We start from the raw sequence: 21,166 nt of genomic DNA, 5'->3' as shown, positions 1-21,166 counted from the left end.
ATACCATAAGTGTTCCATCTGAGACGCTACCACCATTCTAAAATACGACGGTTTTGAGCAGAGGGCATAGTTTAAGTGTGTAGTCATCTGGGACACAGCCATTGCTTTTTTAAGGCGTCAGGATGAATCAGGCTGCAGAGTGTATGTGGAGCCACAGCAGGAGAAAGTGTCAGGACATCACAACAGAGAGACAGAAAAGATTATTAGGTATGCTTTTACACCACCTACAATGGGTTGAAATGGTGTACACTTTGACCAGAGTGAAAACGGGAGATCCAGCAGGTCTAGCAACAACTCAAATGGCCAGCCAGAAAGTAACACATGCAGGGGGACGTAAAGCATCCCGCCAATCCACTTTCAAGAAACCTGAGTGATTACACTCTGTGCCCATGAACCCGCTACATCTGCAGCTTTACCTGAGAGAAAAGCTATTTCACAAAATGCCAGGCTAAACAAATAGGATTTCATCTTTAAAGATTGAGCACACGTCTGAGTCCTGGAAGTTAACAGAGAAGCTGATGGGATTTGTAAAAAATTGTTTCCTCCTACAGTCAGCGTATTCTAGGTACTAATAAAGAACCTGTTGATTGAAACAGAATCATAATAGATCTGTGCAGTGAGACATTTCCATGCTTTAATGTATAGAATTCTTTTTAATTGAAGACTAGACACAGCAAGCTGAACATATTTTAGATTCTAATTTGTTAATATCTTGTCTTACTACCTTGTCATATTGCTATAATCATCCTCTGTATGCATGCTAAAGCTCCTCCATGATGAGTTTTCAGATCTGCCTATTTCAATCATTAAGAACAAACTTTGGTAATTAGATATCTGCCACGTACTGGGTTTCGTCTATTAAAAGCCCACCGGTCTATTAAAGCTATTAAAAGCACACTGCTGGAGCTGTAATGTTCGTGATTAAAGGTCGGGATGCATTATGTGATCCAGTCCGACGAGCAAGTTGCTTTTGTCGGGGTGTGTGAATGCTGTTCGTCCAAACAGTGAGCCGTAGTGGTCAAGGGTTAATGGCATTATATTACCATGATGAGCTGCGTCTCAAATGACGTACTATACACGACACACTATGTACTCTACCGTTCAGTGTTTGAATTTTAAAAGGGTTATATCTCTAATGGAAGGAGAAACTATTATCTTTTTGCTAACTGGAAGTAGACATTGTCATGAACACATGATCACATTATTTATACATCACAATGGAACAGAATAGTGTGTAAGCACACAATTTGGGAGACACCTGATGTTTTTTCTTGCTCTGCTAATTAGTCACCTGTTTCCCAGACTTTTAGTTTATTTAAGCTTTTCGTATTCCCAGAGTTCTTATTTCTTGCTTCTTAATAGAGGGATTGATATACAACACTGCTGTTTATCTTCCAAAACAACTATGTTATATATTTTCTAAAATCAAGGCACTAAAAATGACGATGAAGCCTTTATTTGTCACATATACACTACAGCAAAATGAAATACTTTTCTTCATATATCCCAGCTTAGGATATTGGGGTCATTGCAGCAATCCTGGAGCAGAGAGGGTTAAGAGCCTTGCTCAAGGGCCCAACAATGGCAGCTTGGAGGGGCTGGGATTGAACCCCTGACTTTCTGATTAGTAACTCAGATCCTTTAGTTTTGACAAAGAAAGTCAAAACTGGGTTATTTTATTGTCAGCATCACTTCATTATTATGGCTTTATGTTTAATGATTTTGTTTTATGATTTTTTTTAGATGCAGGCTCTTTGCACAGTGTCTGTGTGTGTGTGCACTCTACACTTTACACATATGGATGAAATATTGGGAACTTATAGGCCTGAAATTTAGTTTTACTTCGGAGATCAGTAAAGTGGTTTTCAGGTCAGGTTACTGGAATAAACTACTAGAGAAAAAAACAAAAACAACCAATAGAACACCTCTTTCTTTGTATCTACACTACAGTGACTGTGCCTCAGTGCTAAACTACTATTTGTTCAGAGGTAAACATTTTATTAAGCTTCATATATATATATATATATATATATATATGAAGGCATGCAGACTGTTTTTACAAACATTTCCAATCCAGTCGTGAAATTTCCTCGCTCCTAAAGATTCCACAGTCAACTGTCAGCTGTATTATAAGAACGTGGAAGTGTTTGGGAACGACAGCAACTCAGCCACGAAGTGGTAGGCCACGTAAACTGACGGAGCGGGGTCAGCGGATGCTGAGGCGCATAGTGCGAAGAGGTCGCCAACTTTCTGCAGAGTCAATCACTACAGACCTCCAAACTTCATGTGGTCTTCAGATTAGCTCAAGAACAGTGCGCAGAGAGCTTCATGGAATGGGTTTCCATGGCCAAGCAGCTGCATCCAAGCCATACATCACCAAGTGCAATGCAAAGCGTCGGATGCAGTGGTGTAAAGCACGCCGCCACTGGACTCTAGAGCAGTGGAGACGCGTTCTCTGGAGTGACGAATCACGCTTCTCCATCTGGCAATCTGATGGACGAGTCTGGGTTTGGCGGTTGCCAGGAGAACGGTACTTGTCTGACTGTATTGTGCCAAGTGTAAAGTTTGGTGGAGGGGGGATTATGGTGTGGGGTTGTTTTTCAGGAGCTGGGCTTGGCCCCTTAGTTCCAGTGAAAGGAACTCTGAATGCTTCAGCATACCAAGACATTTTGGACAATTCCATGCTCCCAACTTTGTGGGAACAGTTTGGAGCTGGCCCTTTCCTCTTCCAACATGACTGTGCACCAGTGCACAAAGCAAGGTCCATAAAGACATGGATGACAGAGTCTGGTGTGGATGAACTTGACTGGCCTGCACAGAGTCCTGACCTCAACCCGATAGAACACCTTTGGGATGAATTAGAGCGGAGACTGAGAGCCAGGCCTTCTCGTCCAACATCAGTGTGTGACCTCACAAATGCGCTTCTGGAAGAATGGTCAAAAATACCCATAAACACACTCCTAAACCTTGTGGACAGCCTTCCCAGAAGAGTTGAAGCTGTTATAGCTGCAAAGGGTGGACCGACGTCATATTGAACCCTATGGATTAGGAATGGGATGTCACTTAAATTCATATGCGAGTCAAGGCAGGTGAGCGAATACTTTTGGCAATATAGTGTGTGTATATATATATATATATATATATATATATATATATATATATATATATATATATATATATATATATATATATATATATATGGAGTAGAAGAGCGGGTTCTGATCCAGGTATTTCATTCAAACCTTTTTTAGCTACTAATATTTTAAAATTGAAGCCATAATTCTGATTCAGAACAGCACTCACGTGTACCATAGAATAGACATAACATACTGTAAATCTGATGCTTTTAAATAAAAAAATATTTTGTGTTTGTGAAATGCTTCACTGGAAGTCATCAATCTATCTCCAGACTCTGCATTGCATCTGTGCATCTGTTTAAATCTCAGGGGCTGAAAAACTGTTTTTTTTGTGTGTTTTTTCCCCCTAGAATATTAAACAGTTTATTGTGTCATAGGCATCAAAACCAATGAAACCATACCATAGACAAAACAAGCTTTGAGGGAATTCTCATTTTATTGCCGTCTGAGAATATTTTCATTGTTTCTGTGTGTGTGTGTGTATGAGAGAGAGAGAGAGAGAGAGAGAGAGAGAGAGAGAAGCTCTAGAAAATGCTATTAAGGCAAAAGTAATAAATAAGTGAGTACGTTTTTCATATGACATGTCAACCCAGTTTAAAATAGTGAAAACTTTTGCTTTTCCATCTTCGGAAATCCACAAAACTGTTCAAAAAGATGTCCAAAAGTTCCTGTCAAGACGACATGAAAAAGAACGGTTTTCTAATCTTTCACACGTCCTTCAGAGTGAAAACGGACACATACACCAAAATGAAACAAATTCTTCCCTTGTTTCTGGCAGTCAGCAGGAAAGTTTGGGCTGTCCTGCACCTCAGAGTGTTGGATCAGCAAAACAAATGGCTGCTGAAAAATGCATTAAGGTTAAATAAACAATAGGCCTTCCCCAAGACTCCTGCTGGAACGCAGTTTAATAAGAGGCACAGTTGTCGGCCGGGTTCGAGACCAATCGAAATCGGTCGGCTGTCCCTGCATGCGCACGATTACATAATCATTTTTCACTGAATAATTTAGCACCAGTGGAAGAGCCTTGTAAAATTTATGTCCTGGCATTTTGTTTTTAGGGTGAGAGACTGACAGAGTCCAGAGAGACAGCGAGAGCTGCAATTCATGAAGTAAAAAAATATATATGGTTAAGGTCAGAATGAGAGGCTGAGTTTTCATAGCTTTTCTTATGAGTTCATTTGTAGAATCCAGTGAGACTGCATGGTACAAATAGCAATTTTTTTTTGTTTGTTTTTGCATTTTATGATTTAATCTACAGAGTAAATCCATAAAAATCTATAACTACCTGAGGATGTGTTTAATTGTTTTCCTTTTAATGCAACTCACTGTGAATTGCTTCAAGAGTAAAAGGGAAAATCCACTGCATATTAATATTTATACTTAACACTCCATCCTACATTCTAGAAATGCATGATGCAGCGGCACTTTATTCCTTGACTCGAAAGCTCCGACTTTTATACGATCTCCAGCATCATGGATCTCTGGCTAGCCATCCTGATACTTGGCTAGAACTCGGAGTCTAAATTTCCTTCAACTTTTCATATATTTCTGCGAATATGTAAAAGCAGTCTAGTCTCTGGAGTGTAAAAGGTTTACTTAATGTATAAGTCTTGTGTAGCAGAGAAAGTGTGTTATCAAGGTTGTGGGTGTGTGAGCGTGATATATAGGGGATGTTTTCAGCAATCCGATGCACCAAACATGTGTGTGTGTATCAGAGAGAAAGGAAGGAGTGTGTGATGTATAGTTGATATGAGGAGTGTGAGTGGGCTCTCTGATCACAGAGAAGTGCTGAGGGAGCAAGATGAAGCACAGAGGAGGTGAGAGAACTATCCTCTTCTTTCTCCTTATACTGCAATTTGTTTCTTCCTCCCCCACTCGCTTCCTTGCTCCCTTCCTTCCTCGCTCACTCACTCAATCTCTCTCTCTTTCTCGACTCCCTGTTGGCTGAGTGATGGCAAAGAGGTTTCAGTATAACTGCAAAGTAGGACTCTAGTCTCCGATGGTAAAACATCAATGCAAAAAAAATCACAGTCAAGCTGTTCCAGAGTTCACACATCTGCCACTCAATCTCAGAAGCAGCAGTCGCGAGGTTCAACAAACAAAGCTATATCTCGCCCGCCATGCAGCATTGAGTGAAATATTAACTGAGAGTTGAGTAACTTGCATGTTGTGAGGATTTAATGCTGAAATGGTATTCAGGTGAAACTTCAGAATTGTGATTCGGAGATTTACTCACATGAGGAGTGTCTCAGTAACACACGATACCTTTTTCTTGCGTGTTACCAGAGGAGCAGCAAAACTATCGTTTGGTTTATCCACCATAATTTCCCACTTCAGGCTGTAAATACATTCAAAAGGAAGACCAATGTTAAATATAAATTGGAATGGAATTCCTGAATTCAGGTGGTGTTTGTCAGGAGTTAGGCTTGGCCCCTTAGTTCCAGTGAAAGGAACTCTTAACGCTTTAACATACCAAGACATTTTTGGAATTTTGTGGGAACAGTGTGAGGATGAAGTTCCTCCACACCAAACTCGCTCATCCATGTCTTTATGGACGTTGCTTTGTGCACTGGTGTGCAGTCATGGTGGAACAGGAAGGGGTCATCCTTCATCCTGGGTCAACTGTTCCCACAAAGTTGGGAGCTTGAAATTGTCCAAAATATCTTAGTATGCTGAAGCATTAAGAGTTCCTGTCACTGGAACTAAGGGGCCAAGCCCAATCCCTGAAAAACATTATTAACTGAGCATGATTTAAATATAAAATTGTGCTAAATAATATGGTGTGCTGGATCAAGTGCTCTTTTATACAAGATGCCATACAAAAAGGATGGCAGCCATATTGTTGAACTAAACAAGTGATTATTGTCAGATAGTAGAACTATCCACACATTATATTAGTAATAGACTAGACTCATTATTTCTCCTTATTAGATGTATTTCAGTGCTTTCCATCTTTTCTTTTATCTAGTCTTTTTTTTCATTATTCAGGTTTAATGACAAGTGCTTATTTTTAGATGCTGTCTAGACGCCGGTAAATATGTTTTGGAAATTTTGTTACTCAAAACCTTGGATGCAGCATAATGTTACAGAAATAGAATATATACAGTTATATTTTTGGGCTTTCATTTATGGACTACTGTAGATTTGTAGGAATATTACCACTGGATTTTTTTTTTTAAACTACTGCTATTTTTTAACACATTTTTCACTAGAGTCCAAACAGTCTTCCTAATGCCAACTTGATAACAGCAGGACAATGATTATAATTATGATTTCCCTGAATGATGATGCATCACGATAAGCACATAATCTGGCCTTCTATCTCCAGCAGTCGCCTTCGCTTCAGTCTGTAGTGCTAATTCAGTAAGTGTCTCTGGCCATGCCTTAGGACTAGTAATGCCTGGAACATTAGAGCATGTGTCCATAAATTTTGCAGGCTTAGACTTTTTTTTTTTTAAACATTTCCCAGTGGAGATAGCAGCAGCAGGAAAGGGTATCATTTTAGGTTTGGTTTAGAGTACTTCCAGCAAGATGATTATGCATGCAAATCTCTTTTTTTTCTCCCATTATAAAAATCGTCATTGTTGTGAGATTAGATTTTCACTTGAGCAGAAATCTCCATCTTTTGTCATGGCGTGATGCACAGTTTCATGTTTTTCCTGCTCAGTTGAAGTTAATTGCAATATTATACCACTGGCAATATTAATGCTAGTCTATAATGAACTTTAGCGCAAGGAAGAGTCTACACTTCAGTGGGCAGTTTGTAAATTTGACAGTCCTTGCACTGCACTGAGGTACTTTCCAGTTGCACGAACTCAACCCATTGGGTTTTGCGTGTAGCTGATTAGAGTTAACAGTAGTGCAATCCCTGTGCTCATGTTCCACAAGGTTTTTTTTTTTCTTTTTGAGGAGAGTACAGCTCATCTCTCAAAGCACAGCCTTGGGAGAGGCATCCTTATCTGAGATATTCCCTTATTTGAAGCCAACTCAGAAACTGCGCCAAAAAAAGCAGTAAGAGGAAAGCTATTGCATCCCTCTCTCTCTTTTAGTGACCCGCAAGATCTTTGTGCTGACCTTCACTGAGTGGAGTTGTTGCCTCTGAGCTTCAAATCTGCATGTTTTGCAGGTTCTGGGGCAAAGGGGGTGTTTTGTTTTGTCACTATTACTGTTTTTTAGTTCATCACCTCATTAACAGGCCTTTTCTAAATTTAATTCAGGTGTATTAAAGCACTTACAGCTATACTGAGGAGGTTATTTTGGGTGGTAGTGGCTGGTAGCGATGGTCTGTGGGCAATCCTGGAGCAGAAAATGGACAAAGAATGGGTACAGTGAAAGTCAATCCAGTACCTTTTTGACCCTGTGATGGCTTTTGTTTTGTCCATTTTTTTTTTTACCTTGCTATGTCCTGCACTGCTTTTAGTAGGTCTTTTCTAAAAATTAATCCATGTGTGTTAAGCACTTAGAGACATATACATATTAAGTAGGGTTCAAAGGAAATGAAAAAAATTATGGGGTACTGGGTTTGGAGGGGTGAGGGGGCAGCTCTGGAGCTGTGCAATGGGTAGCTTGTGGTGGTAGTGGCTGGGTTTGGGCAGGTGGGTAGACAGGATTTGACCTTGTTATAGGCAGACTGGCGTACTAGTAGCTGGTTCGGGGGGGGGGGTATTTCGTGGTGGTAGTGGCTGGGTTTGCATGGGTTGGTAAACAGGTTTGGAGTGGGGAATAGGCAGATTGGACTGCTGGAGGCTGGGCAGGATTTGGAGCAGGGAATAGGCATTTTGGTGGGCAGCTCAAATAATGAGCTGATTGGCAGTAGTGACTGGATTTGAAGGGGTGGGTGGGCAGCATTACAGCAGGCTGCTGGCACAGTGGGGTGGTATTGGCTGGGTTTGGCACAGTTTGTGATTAGAATGGGTGTGAAGTTTGGCTTGAATCAGGTAGGTTCTTGGCTGGACTCTGGAAAGCTGTTTTCTCAGTCAAGGAACCAACTTCGCCAAAGACACTGGGGGCAACCCCTTTGGGGTGCAAACTCATGAGATGTCAACTTCCACTGGCCTGTTCTCTCAGTCAGCAGAGGCTTCTTCTTCTCCTCTACTCATTAGTGCAGTTCCTATTTTCCTCCTTAACTCACAAGTCTATCCCTCCATCTGTCTGTCTCTGTCTCTTCTCCATCTTTTCTGGCTACCTATGTCTATCTCTCTGCTCTATCTGTCTCCCCTTCTGTCTCGCTCTCTCCTTCCCCCAGGCAAGGCCTCGGGCGTCCAGTGCACACATCCGTCACTGCACCAAGCTTGCTGTCAGACAGAGAGAGAAAGATTGGTTAGCTGTTGTTTAGAGCTAATGTCGATCGTGCAGACAGGCCCTGGTGAAAAGCCCTCGTTAGTCAGCAGTAAAGAGATGGGAGAATGGCAGTCAGAGCGATGGAGGGTAAAGAAAGAGTGAGAAAGATGGTCAGACATTTAACAAAACATCAACATCAAAACATTTTCAGCATCAGGTATGTGGCTACAACTGTGGTGGCCACAAACGTGATGATGCTCAGGTTCATTCAATTGGATTTCAACCTTCGAGCAGCATGTAGTAATCAGAGTGTCCTACTGCAAAGATCATCTAAATTTTAGAGCAAAAGTTGCTCTCTCTGATATATTTTGAGGGTCTTTGAACACTCTCCCACTTGCTCTGCCTGCTTCTTTCTCTTTTCTTGTCAGGTTGATCTTTGCAGCAACTCTTTCTCTAAAAATCAATACAGAGAAGCTGAAAATATGTCATATTAGGGACTTGCTTGTCTACTTCATGTCAGTTTGTCCTATACATGACATCTGTGTCATGTTCAGCAACTTTATATTATTTTATATTTAATCTCACCTACCTGTGAGGGATCATAAATTGCACATCATCTGAAGGATAGTATAAAAGTTTGGAAATTGTTTCACTAATCATAAGGGTAGATCTTGGTAGACCCAAAGATTATTATCATATAAGAATACATCGTGCAATATATCTGGATTCCTTTGTTCTTGCAACTGAAAATAATGCTTTTAAAAAGTTAGCAAACAGATTTTAGCACTTCTACATTGTATCAGATGCAATTCTTGTCATTGTTCCTCTGTAATCCATTACAGAAAAATTCCATGTCTATCTCTCTTTCTCTGCCCAGGTGTTATGTAGATGACAAGGTGTCCAAAGTGGCCTGGCTTAACCGCTCCAACATCATCTTTGCCAGTGAGGACAAGTGGTCCCTGGACCCCCGTGTGGACCTGGTGACGAAGGGTCAGCTTGAGTACAGTCTGCGCATTCAGAAGGTGGATGTATACGATGAAGGGCCCTATACCTGCTCCATCCAGACCAAGCAGCAGTCCAAGACCTCCCAGGTTTACCTTATTGTACAAGGTGAGCTTAGATCACAAGCTTGGGATTTGGGTGATTGACAAAATGTCAGTTAGCTGACAGCACAGTGACACTTGTCAATGCACTACTGTGGTCTTAATACCTCAAAGCGAACAACCTCGGGCAAGGACTTGCCTTACAGTCATCAAGGACACTGTCTTCCAGCCTGTCAACCAGAAAGAGATTTAAATATATGTTTTGGAAGGATGGGGATGAGTGGCAAAGTTTATGAGTAGGGTCATGGCTGGTTGATTGTGTGATCTGATGACAAAGTAGTGACATTTTTGACACAACTGCATTATGGCCATGCACTAAATAACTAGGTTCAGTGTCAGTCTTCATGTGTGATCTGGCAAAATATTCAAATATGCTATGCTATGGCTATGGAATTAAATGGTTTGTACCAACCAACATATAATTTGTTGAGGAATTTCTCCAGCATTTAGTCATTTCATTATTCTATACTATAATTATCCTAGTGCTGGAAGGCAACACTAATTGAGCTTATTAGCCACTCTGTCCTTTGACTTCAACCTGAACAGGTTTATTATCACTATGATAATAATGTGTAGCGTTGGTAGGGAAAGTACTCTTGAATGCTGCTTAATGATGATTTCCAATTTGGCCAAGGCAAACAGTTCATTTGGAAAAAGTCTTGCAAAAATATCAACATATTGCTACTATTTGGATGTGACCCTGCTAGTCCTGGCTTAATGCTAATTAATTAAACTTAGGGTTTCATTTTACATGGGGAGGTGGGATAAAGCTATTGATACCAAAGAATTTCTGATTTCTGATCCAAATCTGTGGTCAGTCGTTTTTTTTATAGATTACACTGTATTTAACTTTCTATAAAATGAGTATTAGAAAACATGTAATGTATATATATCTCATCTTCTCCTTGTGGGAGAAGAGGTTTTGTGGTATGGAGACATTTCAGTAAGCAGAGAGATACTCGAAGAGAATCTACATTTCCTTTACCCCACTTATCCACGTAAAACTAATGTAATCCGAACTGAGCTTTATACTCCATTTTAAGTTGTGTGCAGTGAGCTAAGGTCTGCTCTCTCACACATCTACCCTTTAACAAACCGCTAATAGGCTGTCTCTCTTACTGATGGTGATAATACTAAGCACCAGAAAGAATCTATAAGAACAATTTGTGCAGTTCTTAAATCCATAGAGTCAGCGCTAATGCTTTAACCATTCATTTGTATTGTTTTTAAGTGCTCTCAGCTTGCTGTGCTTTTTGCTTTTGGGTTTCTATTCATTTCACATTTATTAGACCCAGTTTTTGACGTGTTTTGGGGTTGATTTATTTTTTTCATCGTTGTGACAAAAACAATGGTCATGCTCAGACATTGGGCCACAAAAGAAGAAATGCTGGAATAATTACAAATGTATGAAAGCTTTCTTTTTGGATAATTGCTTGCATATGAAGAGAATTAACACATGAGACCTTGCAGACCCCATTCAAATATTTTTCATTTAATACAATTTTTTGTTTATATCAAGCCAATAACCCCAGGTTGTTGGTTTTTTTTGCAGTAGTACAAAACACTTTAGTGCATTTGCCCTTGCTATGCATTGTTTTTGTTCTTGGGTGCCTGGGCAGGTTGAAATGTTTTTGGCAAAGCGCTGAAGAGATTTATGCCTGCTACCTCTAGGGAGGCTGAAAAGTGACCGATCTCATTTCCTAAGCAGGAATGTGTTCATTATCCCTTTTGTCTTGTATCGAATAGCATTTTGTTACTCAAAACCATAACTCCTTGCACAATTAAAAGCAATTCTGTTGCACTTGCAAATTTCCCTGGTTACTCAGCATAAAATAAATTAATGTATGGCCATATACAAACAAAAAAAATGGGCGCCTGACAAAACAAAGAGCGTGGGAGTGCCATTCATCTTCGGTGACAAACTAATAGTGAGTTCAGTGTTGTTCTGGTGCCATTTACTGTAAATTTGAATAAAAGTGAGGTTTTTACCAGTTTAAGGGGGGATTTTAGACCACACAAGGTTTGTAGGGCAGATATTACATCACTAAATTCATTGAACCTTTCGAAAAAATTTCAGCCAAAATTTCTGCTACAGTAGCAAGCCCTTCCACTTTAGAAAGGTGTAAAATACAACTGAGTTATTGAATTGTGTGATTTCTTGTCCCCAGAGAACCATTTCAGCACACATTCAGCTTGTTTGGTCTGTAAGAGTTTTTTTTTTAAGACAGTGGTTGTCTTAATGCATGAATCACTGAGATCTCAGCAAGGAAGACCTCCGATCTATTTTTCCACAGGCCAAAGTTACAGATTTTTGCCAGCACTGTATGGGTTCTCCACGGGCATACTTTTTAAACGTCGAGTACAGCTCAATGTGTTTTCTTTTGCTCCTCAAAGTCACTGCCTACCAAGCTGGAGGGTGTCTAGCTCACCCACTGTTCTGCCTTATGGCAATGTGTGTATTCTTCCTGTGTTGGCGTAATCAGATCTAATCTGAGGGTGTGACTAGCCTCATCAAGCAGAATGGTGAAGCATCAGTTAAAAATAATTTAAATGCAAATAAATGAAAAGTATTGGTTGAGACATGACAGGTTAAGTCTGAGGACCTCTAGCGCTTGAAACTTTAATTTTAGTCGCATAACAGTCCAGATTACTTTGTTAGGTGTAGGAATTTGTAGCTCAGCAGGTAAAGAGTGTATTAAAATCTTAAAATTTAGCATTTATCTGATAAAAATGCTTATTGTAAGGTCATGGGTGGAGCCATCATTTGTACGTTTTCTGAAACTTTGTTGGAATAAAAGTTAAAATGCACAGAAACATTATTCTTATCAGATTGAAATCTTGTTAATGGACCAGCCAGTTCCGACAGCTCAGTTTTCTCAGAACCTGCTTCTTGCGGTCACACCCTCAACAACCAGCCCAAGATCTATTTAAATGCAAAGTTTCGAATAGAGTGTTCATTGTATTATTCATCGTGGAAGTTAATGGCTGATGAAGCTAAGAAAAAAAGAAAACACTGCTCTGGTAGCTGTGGTCAACTCTATTGCCAAGCAATGTTTCTGATTACAGATATGATACCTCATGCATACACATTATGTTTCATCTGGTAAAAGTTACAGAACTTTAGCCCTTTACAACATAGATCTCAATTTAATGCACTTTCTGCAACCTCTGAAGATGCAGATTTATGTTCAAGCCTTAGGCAGCATTATGAGTAAGCAATGAGGACATCACTTTACAAATTATCTCCATCTGCATTGACACGACTGCCGGGGACAGCGAGGTGACATCCCTTGTTACCTTGTTATTGAGTACCCTAACTACCCTACTGAACAACTGGCATAAATTCCCAGCTGTAACTATGAATATCGCAGGCATGTGCTGTTCCTTGTAATAGACTCTCTGACTGTACCGTTAATCTGTTGTCTAACACTGCACCTCAAAAATACTACATTTACTTCTTGTCTCCTGCTGAGAACATTAAAAAGAGTCCTGATATAATATAGCTAAAGCCTTTCAACAAAGTTATGTCAGGCCATCTACTTTACTGGGTTTGGTAAAGCTTTTCTTTGTTCGGAAAACGGAAGGGAGGCCTTTATCTATGTACTGAATGCTATGTATCAGATCACTCATATATACTTGAAACTTGAAGATATGGCATGGTTTGATGTATAGCCAAAGGTAGGCAGACACCTGACCAATCATACTCATGCTTTTTGAACATCCCATTCCAGATTTATTACTCTATTTTGCTTATAATAAGCTCAACTCTTCTGGGAAATCTGTCCACTAGATGTTGGGAATGTGACTGTGGATATGGGTTCATTCAGCCACAAGGGCCATAGTGAGATAAGGAACTGATGTTGGGATGTCAAGGAGGTCTGGGGTGCAGTTGGGATTCCAGTTCCTCCCAGAGGTGTTTATTGGGGTGAGTCAGAGTTAGGGCTCTGTGCAGGATACTCAAGTTTTTCAGGTTTTGGGCCACTTAATTCTGTAGTTCTATATACCTGGATCTTCTGTTTCTAGATACACAACACAGTTGGACCCATTTAACTTTCATCCCTAACCATAGCATTTGAAACTCCTGCACTGTCATTACGACATATTGGGTCTCATTCTGTAAATCACTTTGGATAAAAATGTCTGCCAAATTATGTAAGTCAGTAAATGTAAGATGTTCCTCAGTACCATCCATAAAAAGCTTATCTCAGCAATAGTGTTTATGTACCATGGTTAAATATGATCCTCTCTTCCAAGAGACCGAATAAGGACTATTTGTATTATGGTCAAGTCCTTGAAGATTACAGTAATCAGATTTGCTGAGCCATCTGCAAAAATTTTTTCCGCAGTCTGCAGACTTAAACTATGTATTTCTTTGTACACTTTCCCTTGGTTGTAATCCACACTCCATTTCTCTTCTCTGAATCTCCATTATCTTCTCATTGCATAGATGATGAACAAAGATGATCATTTCTTATCCCAGAGTAATTAGAAGCTCATAGTCTGGAGATGGATAATTAATATGCCGATTCTGACCTCTGTGACCCATTTGCTGTGTACTATATTGGATTTCTTTTTTTTAAGGAGTATTTTGAAGAATAACTGTCTTCTGAATCCAAATGAAGCATTTCTACTCTTCACAGTGCAAATTATCGTGCTCACAAAACCATCTAAAATTGCGAGCCGTGAGCAGGGAGACCAATCAAAGCTGAGTGGTTTCTGAGAGTTCGGATTAATCACAGGAGACCACAAGTGTCATAGAGACAGATCTTTCAGGGTGTTGTAAATTGCGCATATCTATCTTTAAAAAAAAGTTCGCAAGAAATGCCTGATTCATGGCTGGGAATATCACATATAACCAAGAAGCAGTAATGTGAGGGAATTGGATCGCATGACCAACATTGAAATTTGAAGGGATCTCTGAATGTAATAATAATAATAATTAATCAGTGGATTGTGAATCTCATCTTCTTGCAGGTTAATAATGCACAAGTTTAGCATGAAGCAGATGAATGTAGATGTGTACAAACTGCAGCATTGTCCTGGATTTTCCTGACCAAGAGGATTCTTTCAATTAATGCTACGTAAACATCTCCTTTTAGAAAACTTTGTCACATCAACAATTGCATATGTTTTATTATCTAATATGTTACTGTGCAAGTAGTAAAAAGCTATTGTTCTAGAAGATTAATCACTTCCTGGCCAGTCAGAATCTTGGTTAGAATTGCTTTTAACCTGCTGGTCTTGTGAGCATATAGAGGGATGTAATGGTGCCATTAAATAACCATCAAATTTACAGTTTCTGTCAAGAAAAAGTAGTTTCCTGACTACAGCAAGGAGGCAGAGGAAATATTCTTGTAATTACATGTGATCTAGTACATTTCAGCCCCCCCCTTTTTCCGTGATTACACAGGAGCGGGATTAGACGTGAAGCCAATATTAATAAGGTACTTTTACTGCCTGAATCATTCAGCCATTTCCCTACAAATTGCAACCCATTCATGATGGATCGTGGGGTGTTTTGACATCTCAAGGTAGCACCAAGTATGTGATTGCAGATGGTCAAAATTCTGCCTCATTGTTTTGTGTCTGATCCACGGAGACATTTTTACCTATGACGGGTTCAGTTCCATTTGATTATACATAATATTATGTATGCTTCTCAGCGTGACCTTTGCATCTCTGCGCCTGTGGGTATTGGCCGAGATATCTGTATAATGTTTATATCTGATATACTGAAATAGAAATACGCAAAGCGTACACGTGAGAGGTCTGTGAGTAATGTGGCAGTAGCCTCAGTGGCATGGACACACTCGATGGCTTTGTCTCATTACCGGTTTCTGAAGCATTGCAACATGCAATTACTCTGTCTCTTACTTGCTTGCTCACTCCCTCCCTCCCTGCCTCGATCTCACTCTCTCAGACTGGCGAAGTCCTTTCATGAAGCCACACAGAGGGTTATTAAATATTTATGGCTTCTGTCTTTATCCCCAAAGTACAATGTGCTGGTATTTAGCAAGGAAGCGTGAAGAACTGTGCAGGAGAAGAAGCGTGTGGATGTCTTTGTGGACAAATGTGAAGTAAAGGTAAAGCCCAAATTGCCTTGACCTTTACCAGTTTTCCCAGGACAGGTGCAACCTTTTGGCCCTGGTGCCATTGATGGAAGTAGACAGAGATCAAAAATCATGGAGGGGTGAAAGCACAATCAGAGCTTGGAAAAGATATCAAAGTGGAGATCCAGCATTCTGGATTGATGGTGCTACCACCAGTATTGCCAGGTTTAACCATTCCCTCCGGATTGCATCATTAGTACCCACTGTACCTGCTGTGACGAGAAGAACATCGCTCTCATCAAACCTCTGGCTCTCACTTCCTGCTTCACTAACGCTACCGGAATTGTCTGCTTCCTTTGAAGCCAGTACCCCTGTAGAATCCCTTGATGTTTTAATGATAGAAATAATCTAGCATTCTGTTTTCTCCCCGGGCCGAACCAGGACGAAAACGCGGCAAAAAAGAGGCTCTTCTTTTCATCTTTTTTATGCTCTGCCAACATGAAGCTCATGCATTTAAATGGCGCAATCCTGTAGTGCTTCCAGGTAGGGATACGCGGTACATTGGAGAAGAGCCCATCAGTCCAAGGGCAAAAGTATTGCAATGTCCTGACAGCCTTAAAGTACTGCAGGAACACTGGCTTTGATGAATGTTCTACTGTCTGACAGCAAGCATGCAGACGTCTGGACACCTGTTCAGGAACACTTTTCAAAAAGATTGGACAGAGGTTTTTCCATTAAATGAACTAGGAATTTACAGACTTTAACCAAATATTACATTTCATGATAATAGCCTTTCATCAAGGATTACAATAATACCAAAACCTGGTTTTGAAATGGTTTTAGACTGTGTGATTTTTGTGGTCTTTTAAGATTTCATAAGATTTTCTCGAGGTCAGATTAGCCAATGAAGATCCTCTAATGACAGACCTGTCATTAAAGGAAATTACGATGTTCCAATTATGTCATCAGTCAGTGCAGTCCTTACATAGCACTTTAACATTTTGCCAATTGGTCATTTTATTGTCACTTCATGACTCATGAACAGACAATTCAACAATCCACTATAGCATCATCTACAATCTCCACGTCATCCATTCTAACAAGCTAGCTAGCAAATAAGTTTCATAAGTTGTCAGATCACTTTAAGTAAAGAAGCTGATTGAGACCATGTGTCATTTCCACAAACTGGAAGTCTGACATTACTGTGGGCAGATTCTAGCCAAAGCTGATGAAAAATTGGGTTTTAATTATTAATTGTCACATAAACATTACAGCAAAGTGTAATGTTTTTCTTTGCACATCCCAGCTTGTTAGGAAACTGGGGTCAGAGTGCAGGGTTAGCCATGATACAGCAACCCTGGAGCAGAGATAAGGGATAAGGGCCTTGCTCAAGGGCCCAGGAGTGGCAGTTTGGCATGAAGGGCTTGAACTCCAACCTTCCAATCAACCAAATCATTGGAGTGATGAGATGATGAACTGTTTCAATGAAGTGATGAGATCAGGATGATAATCAAAGCAAGAACTCCTTTCCCATTGTCAAATTATTTAAAATCTGCCATTTGTGGATTAGGTAAAGAATGAACAGATTCTCCATTTCTTTACATCCGCTTAAGATATGTAAAAGTATTTGTATTTAAAATTGTACCAGAATTTCACTATGTCAGGGATATACCATTTGAAAGAACATATTAATCAATTAGAGCAGTCCAAACAGTGGCGGCCAGTCAATAGGGGGCACTGGGGCACCACCCCCTTAAAGTTAGCCAGAGAAGAATGCTACTTTAGCATGTTAACAAAAAATTATATATTTTAATAACGAAATAAAATCATTTAGTCATACTATTCCACTGTTAGTCATATTATCATTTATTCAAAATATAAAAAAACTGTATTTCTTTCATTTGTGTGCGTGTGTGTTTGTGCGTGTGCGTTTGTGCGTGTGCATGTATATGTAGGTTTGTAAAGTTTTGAAAAGCATGTGACTTGAGGCTGAGCTCTGATTGGCTTGTGTCAAATTTTCCTTGGGACGCAGCACTCTGTGTGCCGAACCCGCCCACTTTTGTTGTTAGCAAATCAATATTGTTTTTATATATTTGGCCTCATGTGATTGGACCATTCTCAACAAGTCTCATTACTGTTCAGCAGATAGTTAACAGACAGGTACTGATTAATGTGGAAGCACGCAAAATATCTCAAGATGAAAGAAAATTTGGTTATATCTTTACAAAAGTACCCTTTCACAAGGTGTTCGGATGAAGACGAGAAGAATGAAGGAGCTTGGACCAGATCCAATTTGCAAATTCAGCAGCAGTCAAGTGATGGCAGTCAAGCTTACACTCAGTGCTTTTCCAGCACTTATTGAATGCATTGGCCATGCTGTCAGTGGAAAAGAGACTGGTGACTGAGATGACTGACTTTAACCAGAAGGTCATTGAGAAATTGGCAAGCCAGAAAGAAAGGAGGCCTGTGATTAGGCAACTTTCCAGTATGTGTGTGTGTTTTAATGATTACCTTCATTACTTCATTACATGATAATAAACCCACATTGAACTTAAAATCACTGATTCATAGTATATTTATTGCATGCTTTACCAGTTGACTTTAAGAGTAACATTTTCAATCTTAACAGTAATGATACATAATCACCTGATAAATGGTTATTTACAGTCCTGCATTACTAACAGTTTGACTGTAAGTTTGTTTGTACCTCCCCAAAAATTAGTTTTGCACCAGTTGCCACTGAGTTCAAATGACAGTTGAATAATGAATAGATCCATAGGATTCCCTGGGATTATTGTGAATGATGTATGAGATCCTGCCTTCAATTTGGCAAAAATAAGCAAAGTTAGAAGATGGCTATCCTTATGCTTCTCTTCTCAACATCACCAGACATGTACTACTATAACATTTAAGCATGCTTGTTAGCCAAGGTCTTGCTGCTTCAGTGTGCAGGCTTCTGGTGAAATCAGCTACCATGGTCAGTCTGAAAATCCCAGTGTCTCTAACTGCCTCACACAAAATCGATTGATTTTTAATGAACAGGCCCTGGGGGAATGTTGAGTATTCATGGGCATGACGTATATTCATAAAATTCAGAACATAATCCAAATCTCAATGCCATCACGTTAGCGATCGACAAACCCAGGAAGGCCCTAATAACCAAACTAAGGGTGAATTCCCAAAGAGTATTCTAGCCAAGGTTCTAAACACAGGAATAGTGATGACAATAGACAAGACTTGGGAATTTTACCGGCCCAAAGGTTGGCAAGACTTCACAATGAGGCCATAGTTTGCATTGAACAGGAAGGGATCTGACTAGAATACAGGAAAGGGACAACTCTGCTGATGGAGAGGTGTAATAACTGCAGCTAATCTGGCATTGCCTAGATTTTCATTGCATTACTTTATGTTTTTCTGATTGTATCTACAAATTATATTTGTAGTTTGTGATATGGATGGATTTTGTTCTTTAAAGACAGAATAGATTACTCAGAAGCCTGTACATAGCAGGTCATAAGTGATTGTTAGCTACTTTGTTACCACTGCACCTTCAGCTGTTTTGACATCTTTGTAAGTTGTTTTAGATAATAGTATCTGCCAGAAGTGTAAATGTAAATGAAGGGGACAGCTCTTATCTAGGGCATGCAAATGCCGCCTAGAAATACTGCCTATTTATACAGCTATGTCCTGAAGGAAATAAAGTGACCGTCACAATATTTTGAGTTTTCCAGATATAGTCTTGCCTGTCTCATAGATTATTGCCTCTGGACAAGGCAGCAATTTTACAAGTTTGAACATGAAAGATTTTATTTTTGTAGGAGTTGAAAATTTTGTAAATCCTGGTGGAGACACTTGTATAGATTCAGTACAAGACAAAAAGGATTATTAGTCACTGGAATGGACAGAAGTTCAGAGAGGTTGCTGATTGGTGTTGCTCAGATGACTTTCTAACCTAATCAAGTCATCCATATTTTTGTCAAGTGTCTCTTGCCCAAGAAGCCTTATTAAATACAGTATCTGAGAATGTCAATTTCCACCAACTATAGTGCAATTCCCTTCCAGACTACTAGGGACACCCTTCCAGACTACCAGCGCAACATCACAAATGTTTTGATCCTCTTCATTTGTTGTTCAACTCACTTCCTGTTTGGAACCTGTGTTGTGTCCCCCTGATTATTTTTGTTGTTTGTCTCCCTCGTTGCTAAGCATTATGGTTATGTTGCTGATATCGTAAGAAGCTTACAGTTCAGATTTCCTAGTCTTGTATTGTCTTGTCTTGCATTTGTCTAACATTTGGTTTGCTTTTGTTACTTTCCCGTTTTACTTAAAATTGTCTGCATTTCTATTCACTGCCTGGGTGGCATCATTACAAGTTTCACTGAAATTACGCTGTGGCTATAGATGTACTTCAAACACTTCATATTAGAACTTTCTAACTTAATTAGCTCATCATGAGGATTGAATATTTTATGGAAAAATGTCAAAAGTGAGCTGTAAGTGTAGTAGATTGATTAGCTTGTCCAACAAACTTTGGGCATGTTTTCTTTACAGGAGAAACATAAATATATTTTGTTTTTTGTTTTTTTATCATAAAATATATATATGTGCTCTCATCACCATAACCAAGGTAAGGAACTAAGCCAAGCACTGAAGGGGGGTTTAATTCTCAGTGCAAGTCGTAAGCCCAGGTAAAATGGGAGGGATGCGTCAGGAAGGGCATCCAGTGTAAGACTTGTGCCAAATCAAAATAATGCCGATCAGTTGATCCGCTTCGGTGACTCCGAACAGGGAGCAGCCAAAAGAACAACAATAGCATTTATAATGAATAGAATTGTCTATGTTCCATACATTCCATCCACATATTAGGACTTCAGAACTTTTCCAAAAAGATTTTAATAATCAGGATGAGGAGCCCAGATAATCTTAGGAATGTGCATAACCAGACTGAATACACCAAACTTTCCACACATTAATACTGATAATATTAACGTTTGGACCTAAGTTGCAGACTCTGAATACAACCAACTGTGTGTGTGTGTGCATAAGCTTGAATGCAACGATCCATGGACACACTGGCATGTCGATTTCACACTCGGTATGTATAAACATTACCAGAGCTGATCTCTCTGCAGCCAGGCCTCAGTGGTAAACATCCAGCTCTGATTTGGCTCCACCACTGAGAATGTACATGCAGTATTCATTACCCATCATGCTCTCTTGCTCACTAAAGCGAAGAGATAATGTCCCTGATGGCTGCAGAGTGAACAGAGCATTAGTCCCTTTTGATGTTTAGCCCTCATCATGGATAAATATTTATGCTGGTACTTCCCGCCCAAAATGACCTTGCGAACATGGACACATCATTCGCGTTCATTATGATAGCAGTGTAGTGAAGCAGATCATCAGTGTAATGTGATATTTCTGACACCTCTACTGTTGTAAACAGCCTCGCTGTGCTTAGAGTTGATTGCTGAATAGTAAGAGGTGAGACGGGTTACTTTATGTGGGGAAATGGATTGCGACGTATTCCCAGTCCCCTGCCTCCTCTGCCATACAAATGAGGATATATTAAGTCGCTAGTCAGAGTGAAGTCAGT

At 39.8% G+C, this 21,166-nt stretch overlaps 1 protein-coding gene across 2 annotated transcripts in view; it reads left to right on the top strand.

Moving 5' to 3' along the window:
* lsamp (limbic system associated membrane protein) overlaps positions 1-21,166 on the top strand; it is a 619,635-nt gene that overhangs the window by 557,980 nt on the left and 40,489 nt on the right. For both annotated transcript variants that reach the window (XM_058413983.1, XM_058413982.1), the window contains one exon: positions 9,295-9,527. In XM_058413983.1, the coding sequence (XP_058269966.1) occupies positions 9,295-9,527 (233 nt within the window). The remainder of the gene's footprint in view (positions 1-9,294; positions 9,528-21,166) is intronic.

This window comes from Hemibagrus wyckioides, linkage group LG17, assembly GCF_019097595.1.
Source record: "Hemibagrus wyckioides isolate EC202008001 linkage group LG17, SWU_Hwy_1.0, whole genome shotgun sequence".
Taxonomy (NCBI): domain Eukaryota; kingdom Metazoa; phylum Chordata; class Actinopteri; order Siluriformes; family Bagridae; genus Hemibagrus; species Hemibagrus wyckioides.
This window is presented reverse-complemented; position numbering and strand designations above follow the sequence as displayed.